The sequence below is a fragment of the Pogoniulus pusillus genome, chromosome 3, assembly GCF_015220805.1.
Source record: "Pogoniulus pusillus isolate bPogPus1 chromosome 3, bPogPus1.pri, whole genome shotgun sequence".
NCBI classification, from domain to species: domain Eukaryota; kingdom Metazoa; phylum Chordata; class Aves; order Piciformes; family Lybiidae; genus Pogoniulus; species Pogoniulus pusillus.
The window spans coordinates 50,157,099-50,183,622 of record NC_087266.1 but is presented as its reverse complement, the minus strand read 5'-3'; the positions used below and the strand labels follow the sequence as shown (position 1 = coordinate 50,183,622).

Below are 26,524 nucleotides of genomic sequence, written 5' to 3'. Positions count from 1 at the left end.
TTCCTCTCTGAAAACTCTTCTTACACACATAGTACCTGGTACAAGGGGACAGCACTGAGTCCAGAAGCTTTAACTTCACGGTGGGAAACACCTTCTGTGTGAGCCTAATGCAAAACACGCAAAGAAACTGGACGACTGTAGGAGGAGGCCTTTGCAGACCAAAGAGATGTAGAGTAAAAGAAGTATCAGGATGTTGTACACAGTCAAAAAAGGGTATTGCCATTTCTCCTCGTTGCTCCTATCGAAAGCAGGTAACTTAAGCTCTTGAAAACTCAGATGGGGTTCTCAAGTAGCTTCTCTGCCTGCGGCCCTGCATACCATAGAAAACACACTAGTTTATCTAAATTGCACACTGAACTTTCTAAGTCATTTAGCATACTTCAACCCCTATTTATAATGACAGTTTCCTCATGGCTAATATGGGTTGTTCAGATGTGCACCTTCACGTTATCCTCTTACCCTCCTCAGCTCCAAGGCACAGAACAGAGGAACTGAAAACAAAGTTTAAATGTTGCTTTGACTCTCCCTGCTGCAGTAGTCGCTTTTCACCTCTGGTATGCTTTACCCAGCTAGTACAAGCCAAGGAACTTCATGGGTGTGTTTGCTCCATAGGATGCGACTTGATCTGGCACAACACTGCTTCTGCAAACGGCTTTCAAGGGCAGAAGATGCAGGCCCAGGTCCTGTAGCACAGCTCCGCATTCCCAACACAGGACACCTCATTTCCAGTCCTAGCTTAGTTGAGGGCAGCCTCTGTCGTGAGCAGGTACACTGCTTCCTTCCTTTTTCCCTCTACCACCACCTTCAGCAGGCACAGCAGCCTCCCGCTCCGTAGGGTCAACCTGCAGTACTCCCCAAACCGCCTGGCTGGCTAGAGACACCCAGATCGAGCGCCTAGGAGCAGCACAAGGGGGTGAATGGAAAAGAAAACAACACCCCGGAGCGGCTGAGAACGAGGAAAGGCGCACACCCCCCTCCAAAGCACGCATCGCCCTCCCTCGCACCGCTCTCCCCTTCGTGCGCCCACCAGCACCAGCAGCGGCGGTGGCGCTGGTGGCGGGCGCGGTGGTGGCGGGCGCAGCAGGGCGGGGCCGCTCCTCGGCCCTCACCGACGCGCGGGCGGGCAGGGCCGGACCGGGCACCTTATGTAAGGGCAGAGGCGGGCCAGCACTGCTGGGGCAGCGGCGGCAGCGGCGGCAGCGGCGTCATGTCCTGGTACCGCAACACCGTGTGGTTCGTGAAGGGGCTGCGGGAGTACACGAGGTACGGGTGGCGGCTGCCCCTGGGCTGTGCGGTGCGGTGCGGCGCGGCGGGACGGCGGTGCGGCTGAGGGCGTTTCTCCGCGTCCGCGGGCGCTTAACCCTTTCGGGGTGCTGTTGCAGTTGTAGTCGAAGATCCCAGCCAGGGCGAACGAGTTAACGCCCTGTCGTTTAGAGCTGCTTGGTGGCGCTGCCTGGGCCCGCTCGGGCGCCCGCTCTCGGGCCGCATCGGATCCAGCGCCCGAGGGTCGGAAGTTGGTGGTGAGCGGCTAGCGGCAGGAGAAGGCCTTGAGCTGCCGCACCGCCGCCCGCGGTGTCACCCACACTGCGTGGCCTGGCCTGCAGGTGCGAAGAGCAGCGGGGTAGAGATGAAGTGTTCAGCGTGTGCTGAGCTGTGAGTGCAGAGTGCTTTTCAGTTCCCCCCTGTGCTTTTTGAAAGTACTGTCTTCTAGTTTCTCACAGGCGTCTCCGCTTTGCACAGGTGCGGCTACGAGTCTGCATCCATGCGCTTCAATCCAGACGACGTGGAGGTGAATGTGGCTGGACGATCCTTTCTGGTCACTGGTGCCAACAGTGGCATTGGGAAGGCCACAGCCAAAGAGATAGCGAGGAGAGGTGAGCCAGGCTGGAAAGAGGAGCCCTGGGGGACTGTTACAGAGAGGATGGAAGGAAGCAAGTTCGGCCTTCCAGCACAAACACAGAGACACAGCTTCTTGGGATGGGGAGTCAAAAGTATTATTTTACAGGGTTGGTAGTGTGAGTTAGAGGTTTAAGCATGATCAGTGGTGTTAAAACGGGAATAATGAAATTAAATTAGTGGAGAAGATCTGCAAAGTAGTCTTCCAATGTGTATTTACCGAAACTGCCAGTGTTAGAGGCATCTAAGGATGCTGGTCATGGAACAGGGTCTAAGGCGGCAGGATGGTTGCATTTGAGCTGGTTTGAAGAAGGTGTCATTTCAAGCCAATGGTCGATCATCATACCATTTTCTCATATGATAACTTTCGTCATATGATGAGAGAAAACAATTGGTTTTGCTGTGAGAGATGAGAGTACAAAAGGAGCAACGTAGTTGTACTTGAGCTTAGTAACTTCTTGTTACTCCGTGGCAGTCAGGAGATGGTATGAACTGGAACTAGCTACTGTTGAAGGATAACCCTAATCCCTTTCAGAGTTGACAAATTCCTGTTGTGCAAGAGTGATACAAGTTTTGGCGTACGGAATGAAAGGGAGGAGCCTGAGGCATTGCCTGCTTAGGTTTCATAACTATCTTAAGAAACAACTTGCTTAAATTAATTAAACATTAACATCAAAGAGCCTTTGGTTTCAAGATTCCCATCAGTGCCACTGATTTCAGGTTCCCTCTACTGCCATTATGTATGTCAGCTTTATGTAGGCCCAGTTTTGTCTTGTGGCTGGTTTTCTCATAATGGATGTTTGCCAGGTTTTGCAGCTTGTCAGGCTGACTAGATCTGTGTAGAATTTGGTCACCATGTCTAATATTCAGATTCCAAAGAACAGCCTTGGGATCAGGCTGCTTGTTCGAGAATACAATCATTTCAATTTTTACCATGGAAAATATCTTTGAATCTCTTTCCTAGCCCATAGGCCATGCCAAAACTTCCCTCTGTCCTTAACAACAAGAAAAAACTTTGTATTCAAAGCACTTAAAATCCACTTCTGCTTTCATGGAATGTTTTACACATTCCAGGCTATGAGAATGTTCCTGCATTCCAGCAGCTTCTATGTTTAATTTGTACATGCGCACACTACTTGCGCTTTTTGGGAAGAGCTCCTTAAACATCTGCACATATACATCTTTAAATACCTTGAGAGCTGTAATTAAAGCTCTCCTTTGCAGTTGAAGCCAGCAGTCACAATGAGAATGGCCAAAGAGGCAAGTACTGGACACTGCCCCTTCTCATTGTCTTTTCTCTCACTCATTGTATCTGTTCTCTCTGGAGCGAAGACTGTTTCGTTTTGATCCCGATGTGATAGTGCCTGTCTGCATGTGGTCCCTTCCATGCATTGTATATGCATAACAGAAGCTGAAGATGAGACATCACTTAGTGTCACCTCTACGATTAACCCAGATCATGAGTCTCCCACTGCTGCCTGCAGTTGTGCACTTGGTAAAAGCAACCCAGCCAACTCGGGCAGGGCAGTGGAAAAGATTTCAGAGGAACCTTGAGGCTTGTTCCCTGTATCAGCTGTGTGCCAAGTGCCTTTGCTGTAGTGATGCTCTGTGGAAAAACCTTTCTTGCAGACTGGACTGTGCAGTGTGTGACTCCTCTGTCTCTAGGGTAGACTTGGTGTCTTGTGTTGGGGTTATGGGTTCTAGAGGAGCAACCTGGCACTATTGTTTCTATTATCCTTTGAGATTGCATTGCTTAAGCCTCCTTGTGGTGGTGGGATGGTAGGGATCCCTAAACACCTCTAGATAAAGAAATAAAACACAATAGCTGGATTGAAGAGTTCAGGTGCTCCTGTGACTGAGATGAACATACTTTGTGTGAAGATCAGAGAATGCAAAACACAAAGATAAAACAGAATTATGTCTACCTGTACTTCAGTCCTCTTCTGAGGCTGTGAGTTCATGATAAGTATCCAGGCCTTTGAGAGGAGGCTTGCCCTGCATATTCTTTTCCTAGAAGGGTTGGTTTGGAAGAGATGCTTAGGAGTTACCTTGAATAGCATCCCACTTGAAGCAAGACTGTTGCCAACACTAGATTGAACCAGACATTGCTTTGACTTGCTGGATCCTGGAACTCAGAAGGATGGAAATGATGCATCCTCTTGGTCACCCTTATCTAATTAGAAAAAAAAATAGCAAAAAAAAATCTTTTTCTTAACGCCTGATTTGCACCTCCTAAAATGTGTTTTGTGGCCATGGTCCTTGCCATATCTCCCACTGCTGAGAAGAACTCTGATGGCTGGATTTTATTCTGGTCATTTATACTGTTGAATCTCTTTACTGAACTTTTTAAAGCACGTGCTGAAAGAAGCATTTACAATGCAGATGGCTCCCAGTGTAGTTCTGGTGTTTCATCAATGCTAAACATGGTGTGCAGACTTGACAGAAGATGGCTTAAGCAGACAGTGCAGTGACCTTTTCCATACATGCAGCTTTGTGTGAGGACCCTGTTAGAGCGTCACACCTTGTCCATCCTGCCTGCCTTCATAGCCACCAGAGCCAAGCAGAAATCTTTCTGCTTTCTTATTGTGTCTATCCTTTGTGTCTTAAACCTTTCATTTGAAGGACCTTTAAGTCAGTGTTTTGGCAAGCCTCGTTAGGATTCTTGGTGTGTCCAGTACGCTGGGTTGGTGTCTTTTGGGGGAATTTGCTCCTGAGAGTAGCCCAAGTCTGGTGATCCTGGGACTGCTATGGGGTTCTATGGCTGTAACCAGCTGCCGGTTTCCAGCTCATCAGCAAGTGTCCCGGGAGCCCTGAGGGCTCCACAGATCTGAGCTTCATCTGCACCAGCAGAACCACTTCTCAGCAGAGAAGCAAGACTGTTGGCTCCGCACAGCTCACAAACATTCTGCCTGCTGGGAAGCTCCTGTGATGTATTGGTAAGATTCTGATCACTGTTGCCGCTGCTACTGGCAGGCTATAGACTTCCTACAAACCAGAATGCAATCACAAAGGGGTTCTAGTTGTGTTTGGATTGTATCAGAAGCTACCCCCGAGCCGGACCTCCCTGGCCCTCCCTCCTAGCTGATGGCTGCCCTGGAGTTGCTAATAAATGACTAGCTGTGCTTCTTGTCGCTCTCCGCCAGGGGGCACGGTTCATCTGGTTTGCCGGAATAAGGAGCGGGCTGAGGTCGCCAGAGGAGAGATAGTGACCGAAACGGGCAATCAGGTCAGTTGTTTCTTCAGTCTTGTGTTTACTCTTAGAGCTCAAGGCCTCCGAAGCCTTTAATATGAACAGTCTAATATTTTGTCATTTAGTTGTTGTGGTTTTAGTAGCATTTCATGTGGACTTGGAAGCATCTACTAGGTTATCGTCCCTATGATTTGAAGTGATCTGATTTTTGCTAGGTGATGGTTTTGGTGATTAAGGACCTCACCATCAGCATACTGCTTTATTTAATGTTTGGTGGTGGTGGTTTTTGTGATGTCCTACTTACTGTACCTATCTGTGTGGCTGAGGGTATTAAAAGTCAATGCATTGCAACACTCTTGCAAGAACATTTGTGAGTTTACAGCACTGAAGTTGAAGGGGTTTTGTATGAGTGATGTAGTCTTGATTTGCTAAGGTTGGCTGCTCTGTGAAGTCCTGTATGGTCCTAGCTCCATGCTCTACGTACTTTACATCTCTGTTTCTTATAAGTTCTCTTGCCTACCTCTTCCCTTCTCTTGCATAGATCACTCTACAGTATACCTCTGTAGCTGTCACTGTTGTTTTTCCTGTTTATTTAGGAGAGTGCATTTATGGAGGAGTGCAGCCATTGTCTTTCTCTCTTGATCTATTTGTTTTGGCTGGGATAGAGTTAATTTTCTCCATAGAAGCTCCTGTGATGATGTGGTTTGGATTTTGACTAAAACAGTGTTGACAACCCACTTTAATTATTGCTGAACAGTGCTCAGACAGCATCAAGGCCATTTCTGGTTCTCATGCTGCTTTACCAGTGAGCAGGCTAGGCCTGCACAAGAAGCTGGGAAGGGAAGACAGTGGAACAACTGACAGCAGGTAACCAAAGGGCCGTCCTATACCATATGATGTTGTGCTCAGCAATAAAAACTGGGGGAAGGAGGAAGGAAGGATGACATTCGCAGTTATGGTGTTTGGCTTTCCAAATCATTGTTGCATGGGGTGAAGCTATGCTTTCCTGGGGACTGCTAAACACCTGCCTAACAGTGGGAAGTGGCAAATTAGTTCCTTACTTTGTTTTGTTGGCACACGTAGCCCTGCTTCACTTACTAAATTCAACCCACAAGTTTTATCTCTTTTTGCCATTTCAGCTCTCTCCCCTGTCCCATTGGAAGGGGAGTGAATGAGTGGTTCTATGTGGCTTAACTGCCTGTCTAAGTTAGAGAGCTATCTTCTTTTAAGATAATGATCTGGCTCTTGAATGTAGTATTTTGTTTCCAGTGAAAGTTTTTAATGTAGATCAAAAGTTCTGAGGACTTTTTATGGTTGGAGATACCATATTGACTGAATTTCTGCTCTTTGGTTCCAGCTCCCTGGTGTGACACAACCAGCATTGCACTTCACTTTGTTAATGGAGTGAGTTAGATCAGTCCTTATGTAGAAATACTGTCTTTCCAGCTGTCTCTAACTGCGCAATCCCATGGCTATAGTAAGACTGGTGATTATCTGTTACCTCCTTTTCTAACTGCGGTCAGGCAGCCTGGGAGGAGGGGTGAGTTTGACCTCTGAAGGTTCCTTCATGTTCTGCTTTCTGTTGTTTGTAGGAAGAAAAAAACTTGAGGCAAATAGCATTCTTCTTTTAAAAGCAGCAGTTACTGCACTCATGCTTTTTGGTAGTCTGCAAACCTGTAGTTTCTGTAGCCATGAAAGAGTTTGAGGGCACTGCAGAACTTGTTTGTGACCCTGGGGACAGAGCACTCGTGTAGAAAGCAGCATTAGATGAGCTGTACAAGATGCCCTGTGGGACATAAGACTGCACACTGGGAAGAGTCACTTTAATAAGGAGTCCACGAGAACATCCTTCTTTATAAGTAGGCATTCAGAAGGAATCCAGGGAGATAATAAAATGCTTTATCTGCAACTTGTCAAGCTGTATCCAGACTTAATTTGCTCTTCTTGATATCTGTTGGGGGATCCTGTTGTAGTATATGCCAGAGGTTTTTATGTTCTTATTCACAGCAACACACACCAGAGTGCAGTGCTGAAATGCAGTTATTTTGCAGGTGTCTCTGCCTAGACCTGGAAACTGGGAATTTCTGCTGATTAACAGCTGTAAATCAGTAATGGATATTTGGTCTCACTTTGAAGATGGTCTTGCTACTGTTGAGATTTGTATAAGGAGCAGGCCTCTGAGCCCTTTTTCTGAGGCAGTGTGAGAGTCCTCAGCATATAAGTGTTGATGTAGACATTTTTCAGTCTCTGAAGTCACTTGTAACATTGAACATCTGCCCAAAAGACTTCAGCTATTTTGTACCTGTGGATAATAGTAGTAGCTTTAAAAGTAGAATGCTTTTAGAGGGGTATCCAGTTGGAAACACCAGAGCAGTGTCAAGTTACTGGTCAAAAGTGAGTGCTATGGTGATGAAAAAAATTAATTCTGGCCTAAGCCAACTAAGGAGCCAAAATCCAATGCCTAGAGAGAAAGTCGTGCGTTGTTTTTCATCTATCTTCAGGGAAGCAGAATTATAGGCAGGGAGTAATGCCTTGTAATTGTCTCAGCTTCTTCACTTGTCTCCTTCCCTTTTGTAGTGAGTATTTAAAGAAAGAACTTGGAAAGAGAGGGTACACTTTAACGATTATTTGTTGTTTTGCATGAGAAAGTCTCCTCTGCATAACTGTTTTAAAACTGCCTTTCCCTAGGATGCACTTTGTGAGGCAGGTCTTTGAGACTAAGTGCTATCCAGGAGAAGAGTAGGAGTTGACATGCCTTTTGTATGCTGATAAATGCCACTGTACTTGTACGAGGTGGAACACATGTCTGGAACAAACAGTAAGAGGTTTTTGATGTTTTGGAGAGGGGAAAGATTTCTAGCTTTAGTGGTTTAGAAAATTGCAGCTATTATGACTTTGTTCTATGTTGTTTTTCTTTTCTTTTTGTTTTTCTTCTGTATTCGATGACATCCACATTCATGGTTGTAGTATGTCAAAACATTGTTGTGACATGGGATGGCTACAAGGGCTTTGGAGCAGTTACTGTGGAAGGGGTGCAGAAGGCACCCGGTGCTCTTAGATGTCTGGAGAGGTGCCTCGGTGCACTGGAAGCCTGGATGAGGCACTTAGTGCTGTGGTCTAGTTGACTGGCTAGGGCTGGGGGATGGGTTGGACTGGATGATCTTGGAGGTCTCTTCCAACCTGGTTGATTCTATTCCATGATTCTGTGAAAGCATACAGTCCCGCCGTGGTTGGCAGTGAGTGTGCCTGGCTCGTGGGAGGCTGCTGCAGACAGTGCTGTGGAGCAACGGTGTGGCAGACACCGGGCTGCAAGCAGTGACTGGTACTCTTCCCTCAGCCTGGGACAGAGCATGGTGGTGGCCTCATCTGTTGAGATCTGCTGCGGTCAAGGTGCTGGGCTGCCAAATGAAGCAATGACAGGAGGTGATCTGTCTGCACAGCTTCTGGGCATAGGAAGAGGAGATTGACGGTGTCCTTGCAGGGAGTACAAGAGCACAAACCCCACAGTGCACGAAAGGAGAGACGTCTGAAAGCTATGTTTGAATAAGTGGTGCATAGACTTCAAAGATGGGGAGTGTGTAATGGAAGCTTGTGACTGCTGGCAACAGAAGGGAGACGACTCCTCTGCCTGCGGGTGTGCATTTATAGGGTAGATGTAGTGCCATGGTAACAGCTAAGGGAGAGAAAGCTCTGTCAGGGGAGCTATTTGAAACAGATAAGCCTGAACCATTACTGCTCTGGGAAGAAGTACTGGTTGATAATGGCTGGAGGCTGCCCTCTGTGGGGAACGGAGGTGCCCATCCGCAGTCTTAGCTTGATATCTTGAGAGGTTGGTCACTTGCTGGAGAGGCAGATCCAGGGTGTTGTGGAGAGTCTGCTGAGGCTCATCTGGACCTTGGACTAGTACCTCTTGTTACCCAACCAGGTGAGCACCCATGACATTGTGAGTAGTGACCCTGAGTTCATGTAAAGTGCTCACAAAGGGTGAAGGGCATGAAGGTCCAAGTATTGCCTTCCTAAATCCTTCCAGTAAAAGGAAAGGGCAGTAGCATACCCATCGTGCAGGTCAACATCTGAACGTGCAGCTGGTGTCACTTTGGCCTTTGTCACTTTGTCTTTGGCCTCTTTGATCTCTTTCGCCTTCTCTGAGAAGTGAGCATTGCTAGCAGGAGTGACAAAGTAGAGCAAATATGTCTTTGCCAGGAGGTTTGCTAAGATGGTGAAGAGGGTATTATGTTTTCAGTGGGAAATAGTGACCAAGACCAGAAGAATAGTGGAGTCACAGGGACATGGAGTTTGTCTACAGGGCAGCAAAACAGAGGAGGCTTTCACAGTTGTCACGTGAAAGCAGCGTGACTGGAAGCCCATCTGAGACGCCTGCACATGAACACACACAACAAAGGAAACAGGAGTCCACGCCTGGCTGCAGAGCTGTGATCTCACTGGGGCTAGGCAGGTGTGGTTAGCAGGACTGCAGTGCTGGAATGAGTGTGTAGAGGCCCTTTTAGAAATGCAAGTCAGGAGGACAGGAAGGAGGAGTTGTGCTTTATGCAAAGGAGTGGCTTGAATCCATTGTACTGAAATGGGTAATGAGTCAGCTGAGACCTTACAGGTAGGCACAGAGCAAGGTGGATGTCATCACAGTGTCTGCTGCAGAGTGTCTGATGAAGTAGAGAAGGTAGATGGGGCCCTTCCCAGAGGTCTAGCGAAGCCCCTTGGTCACAGATCCTGGTACACACAGAGCAGCTGAGCCACCATGGTTCCTGCTGGCATAATCCACGAGATTTCTGAAGGTCGTCGAGGACAACTGCTTTTTTTGAGTGTTGGGCAAGCCAGCTAGGAGTGATCTCTGCTGCACCTGCTAGTAAATAGCAGTCTTGAATAGTTGCCTTGGTGGAAGTGGCCATGAGATAGTGGACTTTAAGATCAAGTCAGACAAGAAGGATAGATAGTATGACATTTGGGTTTGGGGAAGCAGATTCTCTTTTGTTGTGCACCTGGTTAGCAGGATGCCATGGGAGATAGCCATGGCCTAGGAGAAATTGGTTGATCTTCAAGAGAAACCTCCTCAAAGCAGGAGGTGCTTTCTGCTACTTACAAAAAGGCAAACCACTCATCTTCAAAAATGACAAGCAGGATTTGGGGAACCCTACAGGTTGGTTAGCTTCACCTTGCTCTCCAGGAAGACTATGGAGCAAATCTTCATGGAGGCCATGAAAGACGGGAAGATAATGGAGAAGAAAAACAACAGGGATTTATTAAGAGCAAACATGGCCTGACCTTACCTACAGACAAGAGGAGAGCAGTGCTTGCCCCTTTCCCTTAACTTTGCCAAGGCTTTTTACATGATCTGCTGTAGTATTCTTGTAGCCAGTTTGGAGAGATGTGGTTTGAGCTGGTGGATGACAGTAGCAATCAACAGTGCAAAGATGATCTATTAATTTTTTTAGTGGAATCTCAGTTACCTGCCTTAAGATAGTGGTGGTACCAAGCAGCCTCTAAAGAGGTCCCTTCCAGCCTAAATTACTCTCTGACACTGACCTTGAGCGCTGCTTTGGAAAGTTGCTTTCAGCTAAAGAGGAAGCTGCTGTATGACTTGTTTAAACAAGTTTTGCAAGCTTTGCATTATTGTTTTGCTTCTTTAGTTCTCTGCTGTGCCAGTCTTTCTGTCACACATTTATCTAAGTAGAGCTCTCTTTTCATGCATCTGGCATTAAAAAGTTATTCTCAGAAGCAACACAGTCGAGTGACTAAGTATGTTTTAAGGTCTTGAATTAGATTTCCCAGTTGCTTGTGCTAACTGAAGTGTTTTAGTTGTGTTCTGGAGCTAATATGTTTCATTTCCATCATACCTAAATACCTTTTCACCTAGAGAGGTCTGAGCAGTAAGCAGGGTTTCTTTGCTGTCCCTATTGACTGTAACTTTCCTGTATTTTTTTTTCACTGTAGAATATTTTCTTGCATGTTTTGGATATATCTGATCCCAAGGAAATCTGGAAGTTTGCTGAAAAGTTCAGAAATGAACATAAATTAAACGTGCTGGTAAGTTTGCATGCCAAAGTCCTGTGTCTGTCTGTTGTAGTGCGTGGCCTATGAGCTTGTCCCACAGGCAGTGTAGCTGTTACAGTTCTCTGCTTGATTTTGGTGGTGATCACTACAGTCTGGTTGCTCATGCCCATTCTCAGCCCACACACAGAGACAGGTTGCAAAGAGAGGAATGCAGTCGTTTTTTAGCTTGTATCTCTTAAGCTACTTAGCATACAGTTTCTGCTTGACTTTTATTACCAAAAACTTTGCTCCTCTTCAAGCTTAAACTTTTTTGGGAAGTCTCTTTAGAGCAATCTAAAGCAGAGCCAGAAAGAGAGGAAACAGTTAAATGTCATGACTGGTAAGGGGCTCAGTACTGTCCTTTATTTGACAGTGAAACCTAGCTCTGGGGGCTGTACTAAAGTTGGGGCACTTAGAAGTAGCTGTTTTGGTGTTGTTTACTAGATGAGGAAATTCTGACAGAAAAGGCAGCCAGCAGGAGGAGGGAGGCTTCATTTTCACAAGGGTCACATGTAAAAGACAAGGAGTAATGGATGCAAGTTGCTACTGGGGAGATTCCCACTGAATGCCAGAAAAAAAAATCACCTTTCAAACTACTAGGCATTAGAATAAACTTCCAAGGGAGCTGGTGGATTCCCCTACCTTAGACAGTTTCAAGGCCCAGCTTGACAGGGTGCTGGGTCATCTTATTTAAACTATATTCTTACCCTGAAAGGTTGGACTAGATGATCCTTGAGGTCCCTTCCACCTGGTATTCTATGAAAAATGGGAGAACATCCTCTGGGGAGTGACAGTGAATGAGCAGGGAGGCGTGTAAGGGCAAATCTCTTTTCAAAGTGGGGAAGAAAAGCTCAAGCTTTCTCTGGAAGCTAAGGCACAGAAGGAAGTGCCCAGGAATATGCTAGCTGCACACAGCTTGCAAGCTTCTGACTCTTCATAAGGTTTTACCTTGCAGTGCATCTGTACTGTGGGGAGCAGCCCTGTTTGAGCAATGCGAGTCAGGCAGGGTGTCTGTGCAGGAGAGTCAGGCAGAGAGAAAAGCTGGCATCCCAAGGCAGCATAAAGCACCTCTGCTGGTTAACTCTGCTCTTATCAGAGCTAGCTAGGATACAGCAACCTGCTGCCCTGGATAGTCTGCCAGATTTGAAGCTAATTATTTAACTCTAGTGAGGATGGGAGTTCCTGTGGGGTGTTCTACTGTGTGTCACACAGCTTCCCATAGTGGATTTTCCCACAACAGGACGCATCACCGCATCGTGTGGATGATGTGGGGTCAGTGTGGTCTCTCACATTGTTCTAACTAATTCATACCATGTATTCATGATCTAATACCTGTTCTACACCTTGCATGTTACTTTTCTTGAGAGGTGTTTAAAACCAGGGAGTAAGGCACGAAGATGTTTGTTTGTGTAATACATCTGGTGAGCCACTTCTGAAAATCCTTCTTTTGTGAGAAAGCTGCATGGTCAGTGGCAGAGTCATGTGACTTGGAATAGCATGGCTTCTTAAAACAGATTGTGGCCTCCTATTGCAGGGTCAGGAAACAACAGAGTAATGTGGGTTGCTTGTATACTGGTTTTGTTTGTAGACGTTTGTGGAGATGATCTTTGTTTAGAGGAGTAAACCCTCATACTGTGTTCTGGTGAGCACCTCTAGCACTGTGTTCCCTTTTTGGCACTGCGTTACAAGAGGGATGTGGAGGAGGTGCAGATGAGTTCAGTGAAGCTGTTGAAGGGCCTGGAGAATAAATCTTATGAGTCTGAAGAAGCTGGGGCTGTTTAGTTTGAAAAAGAGGAGACCGAGGGGAGACCTCATCACTGTCTACAGCTACCTGAAAGGACATGGTGGAGAGATTCTCACCTCTTCTCACAGGTAATTAGTGATAGAGCAAGAGGGAATGGCCTCAAGCTGTGACTGGGTAGGTTTAGGCTAAATATTGGGAAAACTTTTTTGCCAGTGAGAGTGGTCAGGCACTGGAATGAGCTGCCCAGGAGGTGGTTGAGTCACCAATCCTGGATGTGTTCAGAGGTCATTTGGACATGGTGCTTGGGGGTATGCTTTAGCATGAACTTTGTAGAGTGAGGATATTGGTTGGACATGGTGATCCTGAGGGTCTTTTCCAACCTGGATATTTCTGTGAGTTGTCTTACAGATCAACAATGCAGGCTGCATGGTGAATAACAGAGAATTAACTGAAGATGGGCTTGAAAAAAACTTTGCAACAAACACTCTGGGTGAGTATGGAAGGCTCCCTTCTGAAATACACTGATTTTGATTACAGCAGTGTGTTTTTATAGCTGGGTTCATGAGATGTGTGTTCCCGCTCAGAGAGGTCATACCACTGCTGTGCCAGGGGCAAAGCAGAAAAGGAAAAGAGGAAATATTGCAGCTTTTAACGTTTTTGAGTGTAGTTTTTCATTTTTTCAGTTGCTCTCATGTCACTGCCTTTATCTTAGCAGCAGTGGACAGACAGAGAAGATTTAATTAAATTGAGTCTGAAATTTGCCAGGAAACTGTTTTCTAAGCTGTGCTGCTAATGGTACTCTGTAGTAAGTGTCCTGCTCTGGCTTGGTTAGAGCTTGGGTCAGATTCAGGTACTTAAAGACATTCAAATGTCTCACATAGGCTAAAGCACACTGGGAAATAAATGTGATGCTTCTAGCATGCATCGTTTCAGTCTACTGTGTGCTCATGTTTTAATAATACAGCCATATACATTTACTTTCTGTACCAGGTGGGGCTAGAGAAAGTAAGATGCCTCTCTGCCGTGGTAAAGGCCATCTATGGCAGATTGCCTAACCTGTGTGCATATTTGCCATTCTCTTCCCTAGCCGTATCTAGCTGGTGTTTCAAATTGGAGGACTGTCCTGAACTACTGGCTACCAGCTCTGTCTGCCACAAGCTCGGTGCCTGATCTCTGGCAAGACAGCCTCCTTACCTGTGAAAAAGGAGACTATGATACCCATTTTTCTTTCTAGGGAGCTCTGAGTCTTTTGGATGAGGGGTGCTCTCTGGAAGAATGGGGTTCAGTATAATTGCTAGTCAGCTACCTGCACTGAAGCCTAGGTTCCCAGGACACGAGGGAATGCTGACTGAGCTGAGCTTTGCGATTCAAGGGAAACAAACCTCTGTTTTGTCTTTGGCATTCATTAGCTCTTCCCATAGGCTCTCAGTTGTTGCCTGTGTGGTGGAACTGACCTTCAGATGCAGTATTAAAATCTTCATTCCTGATATTCTACTTGGGAAACAGACTTGGAGATGTCTCTTACTTGAAACTGCCTAAATTGAAAGCTTGAAAAGAAAACCAGGTCAAGGAAGAACGTCAGTTTATTTTTTGATTTTTTTTAAGACTCGGCCACAAGAAAAGCAAGACAATGTAACTGACTTTTACCAGATGAATGAGCCATTGAAATCTGTACAAGTAAAATGTGGTTGGTGTTTTTTTTTTAGTCCCTACTTTTTTCACAGTTGAAATAGCACTGTTCCTAGTAATACTGCAAAGCTCGGGCAGATGGAAAACTTCACTGAGTGTGGTGCTGGCTGCCTGCCCTTATCTGAATGTTAGCAGATTAAAAACCTCACCATCAGCTTGCCACTAATTGCCAGATAGAACATCAAGAAAAACTGTTCTAGAAGCCACCAAGACACTTGGGTCTGCAATAATTGGCATCATCAATTAATTAGATGCTATAAACAGGTAGTGGCTTTACAATATTACTTCTGATGAAACCATAATTTTCTTTAGAAATCAATTTTGAAGAACAGATTTTTGGGGTCACTTTCAATATGTAAAGCAGATAGGAGTATCTGTTCATGTATTGTTGTTATATGTGATACCCTGTTGATTTCCAAAGCTGAACACGGGAATCCTGAGGAGTCTTCCAGATTTTACAGGCTGGTGCTGAGTGAGAACACCAGCATTTTGGAAAACTGCCTTCGTAGCGTTTGTTTTCTGTCTGGGTTATTGTGTGTTTTGCTTAGTTTCATATTCTGGCACAGAAACTTCTGTAGCTTTCTGTGGAGAAGAACTGTGTGTCATATACAGACTTCTCTTCCTGGCATGGGAATAGTTTCACTTTGATTATGTTGTGACTCCACAGTGAACTTACTATTGCAAGAACGTGCAGAGCTACCTTCCTGCAAGACTTAGCAATGCTGTTTGCCATATCTCTAGCCTACCATCCTCAATTTCCTTGGATTTATCTCTAGTGCTGTCATGTTTAGCCCCCTCCCCCTTCCATTCTAGTTTAAAGCCCTCTCAACAAGCCCTTTCAACAAGCTCCTTTCAGGTAGTTACAGAGCGCAGTGAAGGCTCCCCTCAGCCCTCTCTTCTCCGTACTAAACAGTCTCAGTTCCCTCAGCCACTCAGCCTAAGACTTGCTCTCTAGACACTTCACCAGCCCTTCTCTGGGCACACCCCAGCAACTCAAGTATCCTTCCTGTACTGAAGGGCCCAAAACTGAACACAGTGTTTGAGGTATGACCTCTTGCCCAGGCTGTTTTCTGTTTTGCTGGGCGGGCCAGCTCATGCAATGAAGGATTTGCACTATCCAAGTAGATGGTGTTTTTTAAAGTACTGAGGAGTTTATGTTGAAACACTGTCAAACAGGGACAATAGTTAGTGAAATGCTTAGCAGTGGCAGGAATGAAACACTTTAGTCTTAATGCTTGCTGTGTTGTGTCTGTCTGTATTTAGAGATATTAGTACTTACCATAGGAAGCTGGGATCAAAACTGCTCTTTTTGCACTCCGTCGTGAAGCACATGAACAAGTGGTTTTGTGGGGCAAAAAGATGGAATGCTCTGGCTCTGTGGGATTTACTGAATTGTTAATAAACTTCAGTGTGATGGTTTGGGTGTTCCCCGCCCCCCCACACTTTAGAAGGTACCCAGACTAGACTCAGCCAGGCTCTGGGAATATAAATGAAGCTATTTATTTACAGCTAGCACAATACACAAGCAGATATTTACAGCATATACAGTTATAGACAGAAATATACAAGGTAAAAGGTGATACAGAAACACAACTCCCCTACCAGAAAACTGAGTTCCCAGGAGGGGATCTCAACCACCCCTCACCTTCCCCCACCCCTCTCAACCTTACCCCAGTCCTAAAGAAGAATAGAGGTTCAGCCAAGAGGTTAAGAAGCAAAGGTGAGTGGAAGGTGTGTTAGAGAGATGTTGCTCAGTCAGCAGCCCAGCCAGAAAGTGAGACAAAAGGGCGAGAGTGTTATCTAATGTTTTCATTTCTTCTTCAGCAAGGCTCTGAGGGCAGTAGACATCACCATTGTTTTCCTTTCACAGCCTATGATCTAGTTCTTCTCACCAAAACATTCTACCCTGCTTCAAACTAGCACATTCAGGAAGAGAGGAGACACTGGTTTTGCAGTTAGTTTGTGGTTTTAAGTAAGAGCATAAACTTCTGACAAGCTGAAGTTGCTTTAAGCAGGATTTTTGGCATTGAACGTTTCTCCAGCTGGAAAACAAAACAAAACTCAGTTGTTAATGAGGCAGTGTTAATGCATTCATCCTTGCTTATCTTTAGAAGTAGCAAGTCAATGTGAAGCCCCTTAAAAGAGTAAATTAATCTGTGGGACAGTAAAATCAAGCATAGTCTTAGCTGGTGCATCGCAGCTCTGCCTTTAGGGAACCAGCTTGTTTAGCCAAGACGTGATGTTACTTTGCATTTGAAGAATCCATAATGAATCAGATTTTAAACCAGACTCTCTGCTTGTACTGAAGTGACTTATTTGTTTATTTGTTTAACCTCCCAGCAGTCACCCATGACAATCAGCCGCTGTTCTCCTCCTAATGATGTCATCGTTCAGTCTCCATGGTTCTACCGGGGCAGACGTACAGGCTCTCCTTACTCACTGGCAACTGCCTCTGCTTGCATTTTCTGCTTAAGACAGGCTGCATGTACTCATCTGCTGTGCATTTGCCCTCCCTCTGATCACAAAGAGTAAACGAGGGCTGCTGTGGCCCTTAGGCAGACCAAACACTTTGTTCGCCGAGCACTTTATTTTGGTAGCCTGTTCATAAACATGCTGTATTTTAGCTGTGTGATCTCTTGCCTCTGTGGAAGAGAGGCTGCGAAGACACATGCTGAAGTCTTCACATCTAGTGAGAAATGTGGCCTCGGTAGCTCATGGGAGAAATACATCTGTCACTGACATAAAATTGTTGAACTAGAGCCATGTGTGAAGAGACGCGAGAGAAGTGTTGTGCTTGGCACAGAAATGCTAGACTAAATGAGGTTAGAGACTAAATGGGGCTAGACTAAATGGGGAGAGATTAGTTTTGAACTGAGCAGGATTTTTAAAATACAGTTTAAAGGGAAGAAAAAACAATAGCTCTGAAGAGACATGGAGAAAGAGAAACGTCTGTTTTGCACTTGGGTGGGTGAAACGTCGCTAGGTGTGTCTGATGCCAGCACCTTAGCTGTTGAACAATGTTGTGAATAACAAACTTTTTTGGTCCTGGTAACAGCTGAAATGGAATATGTTTGTGTGGTGTGTACCAGCCTATGCTGAATGAGCTCGATTCAAGTGGGGAAGGACACAGTCAAGTTCTTCCAAGTATTCTTAGCTCAGCCTTAGGCATGCAACATTAGTATTTTCTTTCCCCCCAGAGGGTTCCTCATCCTCTTCAATAGTCATGCTGAGGATTCAAGAGGTGGGTTGTGTGTGCAACGCACATCAAAAGTGTCAGTGTTCTGCAAGTGATTTCACAGGGAGAAGGCAAAAATGCATGAGTCTTAAGTGTGTATGCAATGACATAAGAAATGCAAGTGTGAAGTTGTTTCCTTCTGTTGTTCACGGCGAGGCATAGACATGTGTCTGTGTGTCAGGCGTAGAGGGGAAATGCGTTCCCTGAGTCTTCGCTAGCATCGCCCCCAGCGAAGTGCATACCTGAGCCATTTTGCTTCAGAGTGCTGAACAGAGTGAGGAAAGAAGTCTGTAAAATAACTGCTGTGCCTTTTGATAAGCATGCAGCAGTTGAGTTGGCATTTGCAGGAAAAACAGAACAGCAGCGGCAGAACTCCAAACCTGCCATTAAATTCAGATCAAGTTTCAGAAGTGTTTGTTATAGAGGGTAGGTAAAGAGGAGAGCTGTTTGTAAAAGAAAAGTTAATGTTGGTGCTTGCCTATCTTTTAGGTACATACATTTTGACAACTGCCCTGCTGCCCCTCCTGGAAAAAGCAGCTGATGCCAGAGTGGTGAGTCTGCAGTGCTGTTGAAAAGTGATGTTTTGCTATTCTTGCCTTCAGGCTTGTGACAGCGTTTCTTTGTGCTAGCAGTGCAGCATTAGTTACTATGCTGGAAGCATCTCTAGAATTCTCTTGGATTTTGCTAACAGCAACCTGCTTCTCCAAGGCAAAGCTCCTGCCTGCTACTCTCAACCTTTCTCTGGAAATCAGAGTAAAGCACTTGCTTTGGAAGCTTCCCCTTCCAATTTCCCTGGAGCAAGGTATCTCCTGCAGCACAGAGCAAAATACCTGTAACAGGAATACAGGCTTAAAAGAACCTTAGAGATCTTGGTGTAAAAGATGACAGCAGATTTTGGTTTTCATGAAACTCTCTTGTTTTGTACAGTCTCTTGTTTTCTAATTACCCTCTAGAAATGCTGAACATATAGACTACAAATAGTGCTAGGGTCTGGAGCCCTCAATACAGGAAGGATATGGATCTGGTGGAGTGGGTCCAGAGGAGGGCCGTGAAAATGATCAGGGGGTTGGGGCTCCTCTGCTATGAGGACAGACTGAGGGAGCTGGCGTTGTTCAGCCTGGAGAAGAGGAGGTTCCAGGGAGACCTAACACAGACCTTCCAGTACCTGAATGGGGGCCTACAAAAAAGATGGAGAGACACTGTTTGCAAGGGCCTGTAGTAATAGGACGAGGAGCAAATACAGACTGAATGTTAGGAACAAGTTCTTTACTATGGGGGCAGTGGAATGCTGGAACAGTTTGCCCAGGAATGTGCTTGGGGCCCCATCCCTGGAGATATTCAAAGTAAGGCCTGACAGGGCTCTGGGCAACCTGATCTAGTTGAGGATGTCCCTGCTGACTGCAGCAGGGGTTGATCTAGATGACCTTCGGAGGTCCCTTCCGGCTCAGAGCATTCTGATTCTATTCTGCTGTTTCCTTTCTCCTGGTTACTTTTCCGAAGGAAGAAGCACAAAGTTTCCTGAAGGAGGCAACATCACTTTGAGTGAAAATGACTTCATTTTTTTTTCTTCCACCTCCTCTCCAGGTATGCTCCACAAGTGAGCAGAAACAGTTCAGAGAGCATGCAGAGGAATCCTGCCCCTTAGAGATGTTCAGATAGGTCCTGCAGACCACATGCCATGCACGGGTGCGCCTGTGGGCAGTTCCTGGATTTGTCTTCCCTTTGTTTTTCATTGGCTTGCTTGTGATCCATTTGATTGCAGATAACTGTCTCTTCCGGGGGCATGCTCGTCCAAAAACTGAACGTATGGGACCTGCAGTCGGCAAGTGGGACGTTTGATGGGACTATGGTGTATGCACAGAACAAGGTACGCTCCCCAGCCTCCAGAGCAAAGCCCAGCACTTCCCTGCGACTACACAGCTGATGCCCTCTGCTTTGCAGAATGCTTTGCTCAAAGCCTGTTGCTCACTGTTGCTTTCTCGTTGCAACAGACTGCTTCAGAGATGCACAAGCCATTGTCTTCAGAAGTATGATGGCAGGCACTGGGGAACCCATCCCATTTACCACAGAGGGCATGGCTAGACTTGCATAGGATTTGATATAAGTCTCAAGGGGGAAAAGTATCTTTAGCTAACCAACCTTTCCTGCCTGCTTAGATCTTACCTACAGTTCATAGCGTGTAATTGTGGTCAGTAAAAGCAGTGTAACCACTTCAAAATTAAGCTTGTGGCCAGGATGTGGATTGCAGTGACCATGCTGGTCTCTGACAAAATTACCCAATGGATCCAGTAAGATGAGCAAGGCTGTAGTTCTCCTGTTTACAATTGCCCTGGTATTTACAGCATATTTGGTGTAGTTTATCTCCCAGGGAACTAACTTGGTGGACAGGCTACTGAACTTGTTGCTAGTCTAACTCTTTTTGTTCTGTCCTAGAGACAGCAAGTTGTCTTGACACAACAGTGGGCAAAAGCTCACAGAAACATCCACTTCTCTGTTATGCACCCTGGCTGGGCAGACACTCCAGGTAACACCTGCTTAACTCTGACTTTATCTTCTTTTCAGGATTAGTCTAAAAGCAAAGAGAATAGAAGCTTTTTGGTATCTTTCTCCAGCTGGTGCAATGATTTCTTGGCTCCAAATTGGTGCTTGAAGTAGTTTTGTACCCCGTGGTAGCTGTGTTCTGCACAGCGTTTGCTATCTGTGTATGCCCAGAGAATAATAATGGGCAATGAAGGGTTCCAGCCCTGCCCAGCGGAGCCATAGTGCTTTAAGCTAACCTTGAAGTTACATTTGTAGTGGAGCTTCTGCCTCTCCACATACCAACATGTAGGCACTGGGAATTTGCAGGGACATAAAGGAAAGTGGAACGTGCACCACCGTGCTCCTCTGCTCTTCCTCTAACGTTTACTGCCATCAAGAAGCAGCGTGTTTGGCCAGACAGCCCTTGTCTGAGCTGCAGCTGTTCTAGAGTGCTGGTGTCTCAGCAGGCAGGCCAGCATCAGTCATCCAGTATGCATGCCGCATTCCATACTGTTTCCAGCCTGGGATGCAGACTAGCAATCTGATCCCCACATCTTTTCTAGGAAGGCAGTTTCCCAGATTTGCTTCTGATGACAGAAGCATTTACCCTGTCTGCTTTATGCCTATAAACTGCCCTTGTCAACTCAACATTGTAGCATTTCTCTTTCTTTAAGTTGTATTTATTTTCGCACATCCCTTGTGGGTTTCAAACCCAATATACCATAAAGTTTGCCCACCTTTAAGTTCAAGGACTCTTCAGCCCAAAAAACAAACAGCTGCATGGGTTGGGCTTTCAATCACCACCTGCTGGTAAAATAAAAAGCAAACTGCATTTGAACGTGAATGCTCTTGTTGATTTAGGTACTGTTAACCATAGGGTTTTTTGATGTAATGCTAAAACTGGTGATCAAACAGGAGCTAAAAGCCTGATTAGAATGGTATCAGGTTGGGTATTTCTGTTCCCGGCATGTCCTGCTTCTTTGCCGTTTGGAGTGGAGCAGCCTCAGAAGCCTCTTGCTGATCCTGTTTTCAGCTCCTACTGGTTTTGTCACTGTAGTCTGGCCTAAGAAAACAATCGGTGGATCACCTGGCACTTTAGCAGCATTCCACCACAAGTCATCCTCCTCCTAGTTATGGGGAAATACTTCCACAGACTCCAAGATGCCTTCTCTTTCTCCCGTACACAGAGTGGCAATTCAAACTGCTCCTTTTGTTTCCAGTCAAACTTGGCAGGTTGTCATCCCATTGCTCTGCTTTCTCTAGCTGTGAGATCGTCGATGCCCGATTTCTACGAGAAGATGAAGAACAGCCTGCGCACAGAGGCCCAGGGAGCTGATACCGTGGTGTGGTTGGCAGTGTCCTCTGAAGCAACAAAGTTACCCAGTGGCTTGTTTTTCCAAGGTAAGTGGCAGTGTCTCACCTTGTGTAGCAGCAGTGATCCCTAAGCTGTCTGAACTCTTTGATCCTCATCTGGTCTGGAAGAAGGTGAAGGCTGCTGCCGGCAGCCCTTGTTCAAAGGATAAAGTGTTTCTCAAAGTCGTTCCTCGGCTGAAGGTTCAAGTGAGCATTGTGCAACTAGAGAATTGTTCCCGGTTTTGTCCTCTAATGTAGCTGATAGAGACTTCAAAGCGCTTCTTTAGGGAGGACTGGGGGGGGGTTTAGAAGGAAAATGGCTGTATGCAGGACTGTGCCAAGGGAAGGTGAATCACAGCAGTCAAACAGCATCTTTTATGGTTCTGGAAAACTAGTATCCATCTCAGAGAGCACTGGGAGTTGGCTTTTCTTTGAGAGGCTCTTCCTACAGTTCTGTGCTGGTTGGCACTGTCAGCTCCCCCTTTTTCTAATGCTGAGCAGAGGCTTGAGCAGAGTGGCATTTTTGGCACTGTGAGCACAGAAAATAGAAAGTTAGGGCAGAGGCTCCCAGACAAATGACAGGCATCTTAGTAGGAGCAGCTGGAGGCATTGATGTCTTAGTGGTGATGCAGGTCAGCCCAGAAGGAGAAATTGCTTACAGGGTAATTGTTTACAGAAGCCCAGTTCATTTGTTGGGTGTGGCACAGAGTTTCTAGGCAGAGGAAGTTCAGACTTCTGTGGCTAACGTGTTGACTATGGTCCCTTCTGTCCCCTCCCAGAAAGTCATACAGGGTTGATTGACAGATACTTAATGAGGCCTTTTTCATGTCTTCACGTGGTGCATGCAGAAACTCTGCATCCCAGATGGTCTGTCTTCTTTATGGATTTACAGCTTGTATCAGGTTGGAAGGGATCCTCAAAGGTCATCTTGTCCAACCCCCCTGCAGGGAGCTGGGACACCTCCAACTAGATCAGGCTGCCCAGGGCCACATCAAGTCTGATCTGGAATGTTTTCAGGGTGGGGCCTCAACCACATCCCTAGGCAACCTGTTCCAGTATTTTACCACTCTCAGTGTAAAGAACTTATTCCTAATGCCCAACTTAAATCTACCCTGTTCCAGTTTCAAACCGTTGCCCCTTGTCCTATCTCTACAATGCCTTCTAAACTTCCCCAGCCTTCCTTCAGATACTGAAATGTAGCTATAGGTCTCTCATGAGCCTTCTGTTCTCCGGGCTGAACAGCCCCAACCCCCTCAGTCTGTAGAACCAGGCTTTGCCCTTTTCATACTCCTAACACCTTCTTCTGATCCTATTTCCTTCTGCTCAGTTTTTCCTTTCTCTAGATTCCACCAAGCTCTTACCTTTGGCTTTTGCCTACCCTCAGCTTTAGTGAACAGTTATTTCTCTCTCCTACAGATTAATATGGGCCTTCTTGAAGCCCTTTAACACCGATCCTGATCTTGCAGTCCTAGGCAGCCATTTCCTGCATACCTTCCCTCCATTTCCTCTGTTCTCTTTTATTCTGCTCACATTCAGTGCGAACCAAAGCCAGAATTATTTTCTTTTTCCTGAGGAAAAAAATGGGAAGTGAGAACACAGCTTGTACAACAAGCACAAGTACATACAGTTCTCTACAGCTGCCAGAAGAAGAAGCGTTTGACAGAGTCCTGCTCTCCAAAAACTAGAATCATCTTCTCCATGATGCTGAACCTGGCTTTTGCACGTAGTTCCAGGCTACTGGAAGCATTACAGTTCATATTCAGTGATGGAGAAGGGAATGTTCCTTTGCATGTTTCTCTCTCCACGTTTTTCCGTGAGCAGAGGTTATGTGGTGTGTGCAGCCAGTTACAACATTTGCTCTTAGAAGAACAAACATCTCTGCTCCCCTGGGAAGCCTGGCTGCAGCCTGATAGGTTTTCAGAGAAATCTGCTGAGCAGTGTTGCAACAGTTTGTTCTCTCAGTCCCAGCTGGCCACTGCAGAAGTTGGACTTTATTTAATAGACTACCAGCGCTGCAGCAGTGCTCTGGCAGCTGCTTCATAGGCATCTGAGATCATTGTCATAAGGTTCTGAGGCTCTAGATACTGTGTTTTGGGGGGGGGGAAATCGCTTAGAATGGCTGTCGATGCAGCCATGTTTACACAGAGTTAGCAAGAAGGACAAGGTTTATAAAACAGGCAAAGCAAAAGCAAAGCAGGGCAAATTAGGTCAGTCATCTTTATGGATACGTGTTGCTTGCAGCAGCTGAGCAACTAACTAAAGTTCCTTTGGAATTAATAGTTCTGTTTAATATTTTTAAAGGTGATAGTAAGCATTTTAAGATTGAAAAGAAACCAAAGTACAAAGTTTAGTTGGGGAGTTTGTGTACTGCTAGAAACATTACCCAGGAAGCAAGGAAAAACCTTGCTTCATGCTGCAGAAGCAGCCTGTGCCTGCAACAACAATCTCGAGTTGCTGGTCTTTGTCTACACTTGTGACAGTGAGCAAGTGTAGCCCCACAGTAAGGCCTTCCTTTATACTGTTCCTAGCTGCAGATTAGATCTTGCTCCCCACTATTATGATATTGGTTAATTACTTTTATTAATTTTTATCATACATGCAAAAAATATTAACAACTATGAAACTTGTTTATTAATATGACATCTCACCAGAAAAGTTACTGACAGGGCTGGAACGCACGGCTGTGGGTCCTTGCCAGAGCAAACAGGCAATTTGCACAGCTAAGAAAGCTAGCAAAGTGGCTTGCCCTCTACGGGGGCTCGAGAGGGTCCTTGCTGCTGCAGCAGCAGACACCAAGTCAGAACTTTAAAGAGGCTTTTTAGAGTAGTTACTCACAAAGTAATATCTCCAGATTTCTGGGGCTGATTATAGGCCCAGACAAGTACCCAAAACACCTAGGGGGTTCTGTCAGTGGTGTGGTAGCCATTGGAGGCTTTTGGAGTTTTCCCAAGGGATCTGGCAGAGTGCTGGGGGTTAGACGGTCTCTGACCTGGCCTTGGTGCCTTCTTGGGCAGCCTGCATCCTTTCCGGGGCTATGGACTTGGCACAGGGATTTGCAGGTGTGCAGACAGACACAAAGTCTTGCTGCTGGCTAATTCTTGCCTACAGCCTGGAGGCACTTAGTGCCTCTCCCTGGTAAAACAAGGTATGGCAAAGTTTCCAGGTGGACAAGCTTGAGGCATGAAAGCTTGTTGCTACGCAGCAAAGCTGGTCTGGAGCATGGCAGCAGCGTGGCAGCACAAAGCAAAATGAGGCAGAGCACCTTGTTTTACCTCGCCCATATCCCTCAGTCGCCTGAGCCTGGTGACTCCATTTGGCCACAGATTAGCCAATTGGAACAGCACTTTGCCAAAACTAGTCATCTCTGGGAAAGCATAGGCCATGCATAAAAAAGTATGTGCACCCTGTTTGCCACTGCAGAGTGGACTTGGTGGCTCCAGGCCCTTTGTCTTCTTTCCCATGCAACTCCCCACTTCAGCAAAGTGGGTAGAGGATCATGGGATCATGCCCAGCCAAGCCAGGAGATGTGTTAGGCCTATTTTGGCCCTCCACAACACCCCAGTCTGTGTCATACTGTGCTAAAGGACAGTCTCTCTGGTTCAAGAATAAAAATGAAACTATTTTCTGCTTGGCAGTAATTTCTGAAGGCACCTGGAAGGTAAGCTTCCTGGCCTCAGGACCATGAGGTATGCTGGGGCGGTACAGAGCACAGCAGGAAAACCTCCATTGTGCTAGAAGAGGTACTTAGTGCACCCACAAGGATTTACTTCCTTTTGGTTTCATTGCCTTCCAGACAGGCAACCAGTCCGGACACACTTGCCCCTGGCAAGCACTCACAGCCCACCAGAGGACGAGGAGAAGCTAATGGAGGTGCTGGAGGAGTTCTCCCAGAAGTTCAAATCCACTTCTCCAGGAACTTAGTGCTGCTGCTGCCAGAATGTAACCGCGAGGCTTCTAATTACCCGGTAACAGCACTGCGGTGCGCCTGCTGCTAGGGAGGAAGGGGGATGTTAAAAATACATCGTGTTCAGGTGTTCTCACCATGGGGGAGAGTGGTGCCTGCATCATGCTTTTTTCTGCTGCCAGGAGTCTTTCCCGTTGTGAATATCCACCTGCTGTCTCAGGACACAGGAAGGTTGTGTTCTTTTGAACTGGAAGAAAAATCAAGGGGTACTAAAGTAAAATCCGAGGCTCTGTGAAGTTACCCAGAACTCACTCACAGCGCCCGGCACAGAGCAATGCAGAGGAGTGTATCTGCAGTTGTGAAGGGCTTCAGGAATGAGGCGGGACATGTTTTAAACCACATTTAACACTCTGTTTGACAGCTTGGTGGCTTCCTTCACTGTCACTTGGACTGTAGAAACTCTCTCTTGCATTGCCTGCTTAGTTTAAATGGAAGGATTCCTCGCAGCCTTTGGTTTGTGTAAGTCAGTGCCGGTATGCAGAAGGGATCTGCTTCCTGGTGTTTAGATAGGAAGAATTTAGCATGCCTTCCACATTAGTTTATAGAGCTAGAGTTGAATATTATTGTGTCTATGGCAAGACACCATGAAGTAGGAGATTTTGGCACATACCACACCTAGACAGGGCTGGATCCAGCAAAGGAATGGCTGCATGAAGTGCACTAAGCCGTCCGTGCTTGCCATTCGTCTGCAAGGTCAAAGGAAGCTGCCTTCTCATTATGGGTAGATTAAGAGGGGGAAGGGAACACTGAGGGGCACAGGATTTAGAGTAGAAATCACCTCTTGATGAGGGGGTTGTATTTTGCCTGGAACTGTTGAATCCCATCCTCGGTGTCTGGAAATAATCTTACCTGACCTGCGGAGATTCTCTTTGGAACTCTCACTGC

General features: G+C 46.1%; 1 protein-coding gene across 7 annotated transcripts; it reads left to right on the top strand.

Moving 5' to 3' along the window:
- The first annotated feature begins 90 nt into the window (after positions 1-90).
- On the top strand, positions 91-25,723 carry DHRS12 (dehydrogenase/reductase 12). Of its 7 annotated transcripts, none has more exons than XM_064176367.1 (10): positions 91-766; positions 1,741-1,874; positions 5,040-5,122; positions 11,036-11,128; positions 13,287-13,368; positions 18,292-18,353; positions 19,565-19,669; positions 20,236-20,326; positions 21,586-21,723; positions 25,469-25,723. In XM_064176367.1, exons 2-10 carry the CDS (start codon positions 1,763-1,765, stop codon positions 25,594-25,596), a joined length of 894 nt encoding a protein of 297 aa, XP_064032437.1. In that variant the 5' UTR covers positions 91-766; positions 1,741-1,762; the 3' UTR covers positions 25,597-25,723. The 7 variants fall into 7 exon arrangements, with proteins under 7 accessions (XP_064032437.1, XP_064032431.1, XP_064032469.1 ...); XM_064176361.1 differs by lacking the exon at positions 91-766 and adding an exon at positions 1,123-1,263; XM_064176374.1 differs by lacking the exon at positions 91-766 and adding an exon at positions 1,305-1,604.
- The last annotated feature ends 801 nt before the right edge of the window (positions 25,724-26,524 follow it).

What these genes read in the sequence shown, in the direction of transcription:
- DHRS12 (XM_064176361.1), top strand. Translation starts at nt 1,208, where the DNA reads ATGTCCTGGTACCGCAACACCGTGTGGTTCGTGAAGGGGCTGCGGGAG. An exon ending in CAAAGAGATAGCGAGGAGAG is followed by an intron (nt 1,875 to 5,039) that starts GTGAGCCAGGCT and finishes GCTCTCCGCCAG; the next exon opens with GGGGCACGGTTCATCTGGTT. An exon ending in TGACCGAAACGGGCAATCAG is followed by an intron (nt 5,123 to 11,035) that starts GTCAGTTGTTTC and finishes TTTTCACTGTAG; the next exon opens with AATATTTTCTTGCATGTTTT.